The 12172-nt window shown below is 39.1% G+C and overlaps 1 protein-coding gene across 1 annotated transcript in view; it reads right to left on the reverse strand.

Annotated features, from left to right (window-relative positions):
* Positions 1-12172, reverse strand: part of ITGA9 (integrin subunit alpha 9) — a 211105-nt gene that overhangs the window by 25545 nt on the left and 173388 nt on the right. The window contains exons 24-25 of the mRNA XM_071736098.1: positions 814-939; positions 92-211 (exon numbers count right to left, since the gene is read on the reverse strand). Of these exons, the coding sequence (XP_071592199.1) occupies positions 92-211; positions 814-939 (246 nt within the window). The remainder of the gene's footprint in view (positions 1-91; positions 212-813; positions 940-12172) is intronic.

A 12172-nucleotide genomic window follows, 5' to 3' on the forward strand; every position in this document is an offset into this window, starting at 1 on the left:
TAAAGAGGAAGAAATGCAAGTTTTGAGTCCATTGGCAGACATAAGCATAGTTAAATTGGCATTTAAGACAAATTACAAAACAAGCACGTACCTTCTTCAGTATCTCAGTGTTCAGCAGTGTGTAGATACTTATATCACAGGACTCTGCTTTGGCTAGTGAGCTTAAGTTGCATCGTATAACTAAGCAGGATCTGCCTGGTCTTTCACAGTCCTACAGGACATATGGAAAAAGCTGTTAGGTAAAGGAAGAAAAAATTCAGTGACAAATAGTGTGACAGTAAACATGCCAGCTGACTCAGTTGCATCGTCAACTGCTAAAACACAGCACTCCTGCAATGAAATAGTGGCAACTTTCAAGACCTGAAGACAGCTGGATAGAGAGAGAGCTCTGTGAATTCAAGGCAGGTAAAATTCAGCCCTCTACAGAGCCTGGGAGCCAGACAAGTACCCGGGGCTGGGAGGAGAGAGGCCACTGCTGCACGCCAGCTCTCTGCATGAGTCGAGCACCCAGCATGGTACAAGGCTCTGCTGCCTCATGTGCCTTGGACAAAACATGGGAGCAAACACACAGGCAATAAACTGTGTGCTGCTCTAAGTCCCTCTCAACAGCACTTCCTAAGACTTCCTATTTCCATTAAAAACCAGATAAATTAAATCAGTAAATATCCCCACAGCACAATACCAGTGTTAGTACACATGCAGCAAACAGTTGCTCTGTAATGAACTATTTCATGCATTTAGTCATGCTTAGCCACGCAAAATCTTTTTAATATACACTGTATGTACATGTTTGCCTTAAGCGGACTGCCTTACCAATACTTTTCTGCCAGACTTTGTGAAAAATGCAAATATTGTGTGGAAAATATTTTCATTCTCTTGAGGAACAACACAAGGGCTGAGGTTTCTGTGAAAAGAACAGCTTCCTTTGTCCTGACCAACCTGCAAGCACAATTACAAATTGCAATTATTATTCTGAAATTAATTAAATGACACAAGAAGATGCAATTAGGCTGTCCACAAAAATACACCTACATCTGACCTGGATGTCTGGACTCCCATTAATAATCAAAACAGAGAAATAAGCACTTTGGAAGTGAAATAATCCCAATGTAAGTATCTAAGGTAAGACAAGCCATTCTCTGGAACCACTTGTCTCTCTTGACTAGACAGGATACAAATGCATCTAACCTAGCTCACATGTAGGTGTCTAGGTTCTACATTTCTGGAGATAGAGGAGAGAGAGAGGAGAAAAAGATATAAAACATCACATAGAATTTTAGTTTAATAATGTTACCCTGTGCATTACCTTTATTTCGTAACTATTAGTTGGTGCGTCAGCCAACTTGACTGTTTCCCAGTTGATATTATAACTGGGAGAGATAAATGAAATCTTCATGTAAATGCACAAGCCTGGACACTACATGTGTCTTTTTTACCTTCACCATACATGGTGCAAAATAGTTTTTGTATCATTAGCTTATTTGTTTGTGCTTCTAGTAGATGCTTGAAGCAAGTGAAACCTTGCACTAGAAAACACTTCTCACTTTTTGCAGCTCATGAATATTCTGAAGAAACTCTACTGGAATTTAATACAAATTTTGACAACCAAGTATCAGCATATTCCTTCTGCTGCCATCCTTAAAATCTGTGAGAGAGATGGAGATTTTCCCCCAAACCACCATGTGACATTCTTACACATCCTGCTGCTGAACTCCACACATCTTTTACTCTGAGATAATGAAAACCTGTACTTTACTGAAATCCCAAATCCTTGATTAAGGGAGGAAAAAAAGGTGTTTTAGATATGAAATTTAGATATGAAATTACTGTGTGTTCTGAGTCTGATCCTGAATAAAACAGTTTATAACTGAGTTAGCCGAAGTATTTAAGAAAAAAGAAACAAAACCCAAAGGTCTCTCTAGATCTTAAATGCTGTTCTCCAGACAAGTGATGTCTACACCTTTTCTGCTTCACAGGCCCAGAAGCTCTTCTTAATCTGTTCTTTGAAGTGGGTATTCATAATCTGTCTTTACATAACCTGTCCTCACATTCCCAACAGATACAGGCACAGGTTTATAGTCTCCTTAGGATCAAATGAAAGTTAAGACTGCGATGTTCTCCATTTGTCCAGATCACCTGGAATGAGTTTTCATTATTGTAGGTAGGAGATTCACAAAGCCCACCAACATTTATTTTCTTTGAACTTTTATATGAAAATTAGATCCAGATCAACCAGAAGGCTTATGTTAAATTGAGAACAGCAAAGAGTCAAAGTCTAGTCAGTACTTGTGCTTTTTCTCCTGAAAGTCTGAATTACCAGACACTTGGACAGATGTCATTAGATTCATGTAAGAGATACAGAAAGGACAGTATCAGCTTCTGCACTTTCCCAGCTTTTGGCATACTCTCCCAATAGTTCTGTTTTATATCCTGTATGATCTAAGAACAAACCAACGCAGAAATGTCTCACAAGGCTAAAAGAATTCATCTGGCAACAAGCAATATAAATCTGGTCTTCTCTAAACTATTATCTTTTCTTAAACTGAAGCCTGGCTGCATCTCATCCTTTTAAAAACACTAGCTGAAACAGAGAAACGCATCTCCAGAGGACTAAGTCTGAATGTGGAAATACCTTTTCCTTTCTGCCTACTATATACAGCAACCCCAGATGAGGTGGCTACTAAATTCAGTGTCCTGGCCCACATTAGGAGGGACATGCACAAGGACTGAGCACCTCTTGTCACCTGTGCTGCTCTGGAAGAAATGAGCAGGTCACCTACAGCTTGTTTTAGTAGTCAGAGGTGGATGTCCCTTTCTAGAAGAAGACAGACACTACTACCTGGCCTGCAGAATTTGATGGCAGGAATTCAACCAGGCAAAAAATTAGGTCATATTTATCTGTGCATCTGTGGTCACTCAGCATATGCTGACAGTCACTAGGCAGGAATGGATGGAAAGATGCTGAGAAACACTTTCTTTTAACACTCATACAAACAGCAGAGACACAGAACTATGAGAAAAGTTAAAAAAAAAACCCAAAACAACAACTTTGAAATGGGTGGATCATACTGAGGTAGAAGGAAATCCAGCCTTGTCAAAGGACTGGCCACAGTTGCCCCTTTGCTGTTGTTTGTTTTATTAGGGTGAAAGTCAGACACTTAAATTTTACATCATCTCTTATTTTCCTCAGATTTTGCATGCATAAAGGGAAGGTTCAGTCAAACAGATAAAACTAAGTCAATTTTTCATTAAACTTTTCCATTAAAAATTCAGTTCTAGGAAATAAACCTGCTAAATAAAATCTTAGCACAAAGCCTGCATTGTCCTGAGACTGAACTGCATCCCTGAAATACAAATCAGGATCTGGCCTCAGGTGTGAACCTCTCCTTGTCTAAACATGGTACTGCCCCAGCCACCTGTTTATCTCCTTGTGACCTACCTTATAATCTGGTACACAGAGAAGAAATTTTCTGTCAAAGTTTAAGGGCTTTCTATGAGCAAATGCTTATGATTTATAGATGAAAGAACTGCAGGTCTTTGAAATAGGGTAGGTGGGATCTTCAAAGTCTTCCAGTTTTAGGTGACACACTAGAGCTTTTCAGAAATTTCCATGCTGTCTCAGCAGCCAATAAACAGACAAGGACTTCCCTCAAAGTGATCTGCCCAGGACCAGGGGCCTAACACCTCACAGAAACAGCAGAAAGGGGTTTTCAAAGCAGCGCAGAGGATGTGGAAAAAGATGTGCATCACCTTTGTACAAACAGCAATAAAACTGGGGCAGGCATAACACAGACAGAAAAGGAAGCTCTCAAATCCTGTATTGGTACTGCAGCTCAGGAAATAAAAATCCTGATCTAATACCAAGCAGGAACAGCTCTGCAGATTTCCAGCGAGAGGAAGTTCCAGTGAGAGTAAGCTTAGTTTAATTTTGTGTTCCAAAAGGTACTACTTACCTCCTAAGTCTTGCATAAAATCATTTGTGGTCTGGTGCAATAACAGTTAAAGTACTGGAAGTTACCTAAAATCTGAACTCAGACCAATGCAGTCAAAGTCTACATTAGCCAAACAAAAAGGTGAACCAGGCTAACTACATGGTATCCAGCACGTGATGTCCACATTACTTTTCTAACTTGCTCCAAGTCTGATCCTGTGGCCTGAATGTACTGCAGCCACAAATGAGTGTTAAGTGCACTCCACAAGTGCTTCTTTGTGTTTCTTGTGAAAGACAAGTAAAAAGGAATCTTTAAAATTTCACTTCTGGCAGAACTAAGGTGCTAGTAAAGAGGCACTTTAAGGCTCACTTTGGTCCTCAGCCCAGCAGAACTTCTGTAAAGGCTGATGATTCCAAAGATGCAAAAAATACACATTATGCATGCTTGCTAAGAACAAGTTCTCCATTTTCCACCCATGAGTGTGGATATTACATTAACTCATATGCGAAGGTCTCCTGGAATTCATATTGTTTCTTGTGTACAAGAATGGTTATATTTCTACATAAGCAAACACTTCTGAAACCCTAACATTTTTTTACAAACTTTCACACACACAAAAAAATATTTATTATGATCTAGCAGTGTTCTAATTTGACTGAAGCACATTTTGACCATCTTGAATAATGTTGTCAGCTGTCATATGAGTCAAGTCCAAGAACAGAAGTAAAATTCAAACTTCAAGAACAGAAGTAAAATTTTCCCACACAGGTTTTTACTGACAATGGTTTCTTTTTAGCAGACCATCTCAGCGTAGGGGTGTTCCCATTCTGTAGGAACACCTTGTCACAGCCTGCAAAACACCTAACATCAATTCATCATGTGTATGTTTTTTCCAGTTTTCTCAGTGATTAAATCAAGCATAGCCTGCATGCAGATCTCACCTGCTTTCTTGAACATAACTGAAGACACAACTTAGTCTCAGGCTTTGTTAATTTTCTGGAAGTTGTTTTCCCCTTAAAGAGCCCATAAAGACACTTGACAGAAAATGCTTAATTAGAACAGCCTATACAATGGATTACTCTGCCAACATTTTGTCGTCAGCACAAACCACTAAGCTTCTCAGAGACAAGATGTAACCACTGGAGAAAGCATTACTTCATGCTTTTAAAATGCTGTGTCTGCAGCAAGGAAGAAATTCCCACAGGATGACTTAGTGGACTCTGAATATTTGAAAAGCCTCACAGAGCAGGGGCATACCCGTAAAGCAGCAATAAATTTCAACCCTATCAGATTATATCCTCCCCCCCCCCAAGAAGTGGAGGAGGACATTCCAGAGTGTACAATATACCATGCTATATCCTAAAATCCTGCAGGATATTTAATGGAGCTGAATAGGAATACCATGTTGGATTTATTATGTACACAGCGATCATCTTCTCTGACTTTTCCTGCACATGCCAAGATTTATGAGAATCATAAAGTCATAAAATGGTTACAATTGGAAGGGACCTTAAAGATCATCCAGTTCCAATCCCCCTTCATGGGCAAGGAGACCTCCTATTAGATCAGGAGACTTGGGCTGAGCTTGGCAATCCAACAAGGTGGTACCAGTGCAAGGGAGACAATCACCACGTTTCCATTCTTCCATTTCTAATCTAGGTCAGCCATGGGCTTTGGGGATTTGGTGTTTCTAGGAGAAAGAATATACTTGCTACATCAGCTTATCTCCTTTTAACCATCACCTTTGTTCCCCACCTTCAGGATATCCGTGACATTATTTATCATTTATGGTCACCTGCAGCTACTCTCAGATCATGGCAATTTCTAGCAAACTTTCGGGGTCTTTAGCAAAAATTTAAAGCATTCAGACCATAATGCCTGTAACATACTACGCCAGTGGACCGAAAGCCAGTGGCACCTTTTAGACTTAACCTATTTAATATGCACCAAAGGCGAGACCCTTCATTTGTTTTAAATCCTCATATCCTGCACAAGATGCCAACCTGAGAGAGGGAAATGAAACACAATTTCTAAACATAGGGCTGGAAAAATCAGCTGAGCACCAAGCATAGGGAAGTGGAAATTATCAGTTGGAATTGGATTAAGTATGATAGGAGTCTTTCAGAAGAATGAGACTAAATATCTTGAGGAAACTAGCTGTTGCTTCCAATGAAGCACTAAGTACAATCTCCTTGCTTCATTCCTGCATATAATTTGAGTGCTAATCCCTTATTTAATGATTGGCATTTTGCAAGATGAACAGGCAAGCAAATGTGTATCTTACAGACAGCACTAGACTCCCTTCTGATACAAAGGAATTCATAAAGGTATTAAAACTTTAAAATATTACCGGGTATTCCAATAAGCCTGATCCCCCTCTTGATCCAAATGATCACCAGTTACTAGCAAGAACCTGGAAGCCAGCAACATTAAGCTGACACAAGGAAAACCTGAAGGTGGACTCTGTGTGTGGTGGAACCAAACAGAGGTCCCAACACTGAAGGAACACGAGGGCAATTTCACAGAAAATGTTGTAAGACACAAGATATTTGAAACAGCAACTTCAGCTGCAGGAAACATGCTCAAGGTCTGAACACAGGTCAGCTGTTTCACAGAACTGTTAATGTTGTTCAACTCTGAAAACGATGCCTTTCTCATCAGCCCTGGGATATGCTGGCTCCAGAGGACAGTTTGGCCATAGACTTCTTGAAAATTGCTGCCAGAAAGTTTTTACATATTTCTTATTTCTTACTAGTTTTTTTACTGTTTTATTTATGTATGCATGTCTAATCAATGGCTCAAGTTTGCAAATTGGATAATAAATAACAGATCCACTTTTGTTTATCTTTGTTGCTAACCATAGCACACTCACCCTAGTAATAGGAAAAAATGTAGATGTTGTGTACTGATTCAGAGATACTAATTCACCCTATAGTAGGTGAACAGAGATGAATTGATAGGCATGGTTAATTTAACATGTCACACACGCTGAGAGAAAAAAAAGACTACTCACAAGAAATTCCAGACAAGGTCAGACTTTCAACAGCAGACAAGTAAGTTATGTAAATATGTTATCTGAGTACTTGCTCCAAATGCCAAAAAAGTTTAATATTCACAGATAATGAAATATGTTTGAATCAGAGCAGTTTTGTTGATTCTGGCAATAAATTTAAGAACCACTGAGACAACAGAAAAGGATTTTTTTAATTAACCCATTTTACACAAGCCTTGAAAAGTTTAAACTGCTGATTTAAACTGCTGATTTAAACTGCTGATTTAAACTGCTGATTTAAACTGCTGATTTAAACTGCTGATTTAAACAGTGATGCTGTTAAGATAAACCAGTACTCCACAGATTCAGCAGGTAAATTTACAAGGTCATGAGAAATGAGATTTAAACAGCTTAGTGGAGATGCTAAAGCCTTACATCAGGACAGAGGAGTAGCCCACTATTCCTCTGGCTCCTGCTCCTCCAGCCAAAAAAGGCCCACCAGATGCACTTTTAGCATAAATCTGTGCTAACCTGATTGAAACACCTACAGATGTTTTTCTGATGCACTTAACCCTGCAGCTTAACTCAATAACCCATTAAAGGGGTTTGATCAATGTAATCTTGCAAAATTTACTTAGCAGGTACTTAGCCGCAATCTCCAGATGTGCTGCTCTCAAGATTTAGTGCTGCCTGCCCAGTGTAGTATGAAAAGCAAACATCTTCTAAATTAAAAGTTCCTGCCTTATAAGACAGCAGCTTCCTTCCTAGACAGAGGGTGGCACCACCACATGTACACAGTGAAAAGAAAGACTGATCACTTATATGATTTAACTGTGCATTCCATAAAAGGTTGAGGCCTAAGAATGAATGAACACAAACTTACACAGAAACCTGTTTACCACTAACATTCAAGTGCCCCTTACATATCAGCTTTTTACAGCTGAAATCCAGAAGAGTCACTAACAGGTACATTTCCTCTCCCTGTGATGAACTCTGAAATATTTAACACATGAGGCAGCAAAGAGATCTCTTCTACAGCCTTTCCTATGGTGCATAAAATACAGTCCCATGGTTTCTCTTACTCAACTGTTGGACCTTCCTCATGGGCTGTGCTGATGTTAAGATAAAACATTCTGAAGACTGAGCAGATAAAAACATCACCCATATGGCTCCAACAACTCAGGTGGGATATTTCACCATAGCAGATTTTTGAATGCAATGGAAAGGTATCTAAAATGAGCAGCTCTAAGTTCTAAGCTTGCCTTAGAGACAGTGGAGAGAAGGTATGACCTCCAAGAGAGGGATTTTTCCCATCTATTGTAGACATTTCAAGACTGAGTGAGTCACCCTCATAAAAACAAAACAAACAACAAAACCTTCTTGGGAAGGGGGTAGTGGTGGTGTATTTTAAGCTAGGCAGATGTCCTCTGTTTCCAAGAGATTCTCAGAGCTCCCTTACCCTCAAGGAATAGTTCACTGATACTTTTGATACTATCCAGTACCTCGCACAAGACTGGAGGGATGTTCTTTGAAAGTCAGGAGAGAAATCCAATGAAAGGTGCTTATTTTCTCTCTCTGATACATGAATGAGGGGGTAAAACCTTCTTCCATCCAATGGGAGTCAGAGAGAGTTTATACACACAGATACCATTGTTTTTAACTCTTCCTTTCTAGTTTCTAAATTTACATTTATTAAATGTACATAAACCACAAATCTTGCATGTTATTCATAAAAGAAAATGGTTAGCATATAAATCAATATGCAACATTTTAAAGAGACATATATGTTAAAAGAATTAATCATTTCTTTCCTGAATTTCCTCACTCATTTTTTTTGGCAGAAATAGCTTCACCAGTGGGAAATGGTGAAAGGATGTAATACTTATGCTCCTTAAAAAAAAAAATCTAAAAAAGAATAAAAAATTTAAATTAATTTTTAAAAATGTAATAAGATTAAATTTTGTAGACTCTCCTTTCTCACTCAGTAGTTTCTCCTCCAGGGAATTCTATGCCTGGAAAGCTTACAAAAAGTCCACTGTGTGTTTTTTCTGTACTCCAGGAAAACTCCTGTGATACCAAACCTCCTTCTTCCTTTGTGAATCTGAGAAGAATTAAAGTCTATGCACAATTCACTTCATAAGATTTCTTTATCTGTAATTCAGTTTTATAAAAAGAAGATTAGTTGTCTTATTCAAAAATGGATTTTCACATATTCAGCCAAGAAAATAGGCTGTTCACAATATGGGCAGTTCATAAAGTAGCAACACTTTCAATTGACACGAAATATTCATCAGAATGCCAGATTATATTGACAGGTCAGGAGTTCTGGGGGGAGAGAGTGCTGGAAAATTACTATAACTGAGTAAATTGACAAATTTCATTTGTTGCCATGGGGTGATTTAATGAATAGAACACAGTGTATTTTTTAGCATGTGCGGATGGCCCTGATCTTTACTGTCAACTCTAACCAAGCTTTTTAATGGTGATTCAGATGGTTCCTGTAAAGCAAAAGCATCGTGATTTTGCTTCCACTTTGGATGTTTTTTAAGCTCCTAACTTAGGAAAGAACTTCATGGCCAGGCACTCTTTCCTACATAACAATGAAATCTTAAATGAAAGCCAAGTTCATCTTCCCTGAAAGAACCTCAGTTTATCATGCTGACGTTAGCAAGATGTTTATGGGCTCTTTCTGAGCTGCTTCAGGTCCTGTTTCCCATCCCTAGAGACAACTGTGCCACGCTGGACTGTGGTTTATGCTCCTGCCTCCCCTCACAGCCATCCCAGGACAAGGTGGATGCACCAGTTTCTTCTGGAAGTGACAGGGCTCCCAGGCAAAGCCAGATTCTGTCACAATCACAGAGACGCTCTAGACTGGGGGTGGGAGAATCAGCTCCAACTGCCTAAACAAAATGTTTTGGAACAGTCATTTAAAGAAGCAATTAAAGCAAAGGAGGCAGGAAGGTCAGCAAGTTTCTGTATAATACAGTCCCTGGAATGAATAGTTTCCTCCAGCAATTTAGTTATGCCTTTAAATATGGTGCCAAAATATGTGCATTTGAGTGTGTGTATAGCATTCACTGAAATTAAGAGACTGGAGGGGGAATGACTAATACAAAGGGCTAAAATAAATCTAAATTAAGTCCATAAAATTCCTCTACAAACCTATTATTAATGGTGGCAACCACCAGCAGCATGAATTGCTGATGGAAAAAAAAAATCCTACATCAAATATTACCAGCAATTTATATTTTCAGATGCTGGGACTGCATGGATATGTTTTCAGATGCAAGACCTGAAACTTCAAAAGACAGAAACTCAACAATTTTAAACCAGCTGCCAACAAATGGGTTTTCTACCTAATGATATACAGGCTTGCCTTTGTACATGGAGCATGCAATAGTGAGCCTGACAATATCAACACATGCTACAAAAAGCACTCGTGCACCACCAGCACTTTAGAGAGCTTTAGCAGTCCCCCTTTGCTTATGGTTATAACCATCAGCAGCGCAGTCATTAAAACATCTTGTCCTTATGCTGGAGGACTGCAACCTACAGATAAACAGCAGAAAGTATATTTAAGGTTTTAAAATTGCAAAGATTTATTTGGCATTATCCAAGTGAAGAAAAACCTCAAGCAGCCTGGGACCTCTCATGGAACCAGACAGCAAGCTTTAACTCTTCTCCTTAACATCTTCCTCCTTCTTACAGACATTACTGTGAAAATGCCAGGAAGAAAAATTACATGAGTGCTACACAAAACTGGACTTAAAAATGTAACCTGTCATCAGACAGGAAAGACTTGTGGCTCTGGGACTTACTCCATTTTACTTTTTCTGTTTCAGCATTCACAGGAAGATAATGTTTATTTCAACAGATTTCCTTATTGAATATGACAAGGTTGTCTACAGTTCCATGCTCAGCCAGCCACTAACTTAAAAGGCAACTTGGGAAAGGAATTCTCTTCAACTCCTCTGTGTTGTTAAAACTTATTTCCAGTCCAGCTTTTCTTTATTTTTTTTATATTACTGACACTCAGTTTTCATAAAAGCACAATCCAGGTTTCACTCACTGAGACAGAAAGGAGAAATATGGAGTAAATATGCCATCACAGGATAATGGGAGGAGTTCTTCTTGTCCTTCCGATAGAAGGACTTGATATTTTGCTCCCTAACCAAAAAGTGATTGAAACGCTGAACCAGAAAGCAGGGGCTTGAGCTACTTGGGACAATCAAGGTTAATGCAAGCAGGATTAGCAAGACTAAGGTTTAACCCATTTTGCATTCCCTGGAGATAATTCTCCAAGTCTAAGCTTAGACACCTAGGGAGACTAGATAGGTTTTGTATTGTCAGCAAAGACTGGCAAATGCTTCTTGTTTTTGTGCCTCTCTGTTTCTCCATTAATTTCTAGAGGAAGCGCACATAGTAATTTAAAAATATTCTATTACTTGCAACTACCAGAACAGTGATTTCTACACTTAGGTATCAGCTGTTATGTACAAGGAGCTTCTCATCAGAAAATTCAGGACAGCACTTTTTTCTTTCTCCCTCCTTCCTCTGAATTAACTTTTAATTCATTGCCTAGACCGCAGACTCTTTGAGGAGACTGCCTCACAATATGTGCATTTCTCTTTCCAGCAAGATTCTTACCTCAGCAACAATAACAACACAGCTCTTTATATCCACAGTATTGATTCATGTAAACAGGCTCTTAAGAAATCAATGCTTGCTGGCCTGCAGGATGCATTCAACAGCAGAAGCAATTGCTACTTCCAAAACCTCATAAGCACACATGGCACTTGCTCTGGGTTAACACTGTGAGTAAGGGTCACCTGCCTGCACTGCAGCTGGCTCCCAGTTCAAACAGATAAAGTTAGTTTCCAACTGTTAGCCCTTTATTCCTCATAACTGTGTTTACCTTCAGTGAAAAAAGAAAAAAAATAGAAAGGCAGTAATCTGATCCAGTTCCATTAGAGTAATCCTGGACACATTGCTAATTTATCAATAGCTTCGGGAAATACCCTGGTTAATTTGGTAGGAACTCCCATTGGGAAAATCTTGGATGCCCTGGAAAGCAGCTCCTTGGCAGGCAAGTCAAGTAGGGCTTCCTTTGCCCTCCAAATTAGCTGGATACCCAAAGGAAATTACTAATTTTTCAGTTCAAAACCAAAACACACACAAGTGTAATGAACACTGTTTTCCTTTGTGGAAACACACATAATCAATGGCTTGAAGAGTGGAGAATATACAT

Source organism: Heliangelus exortis, chromosome 2 (genome assembly GCF_036169615.1).
Source record: "Heliangelus exortis chromosome 2, bHelExo1.hap1, whole genome shotgun sequence".
Lineage (NCBI taxonomy): Eukaryota > Metazoa > Chordata > Aves > Apodiformes > Trochilidae > Heliangelus > Heliangelus exortis.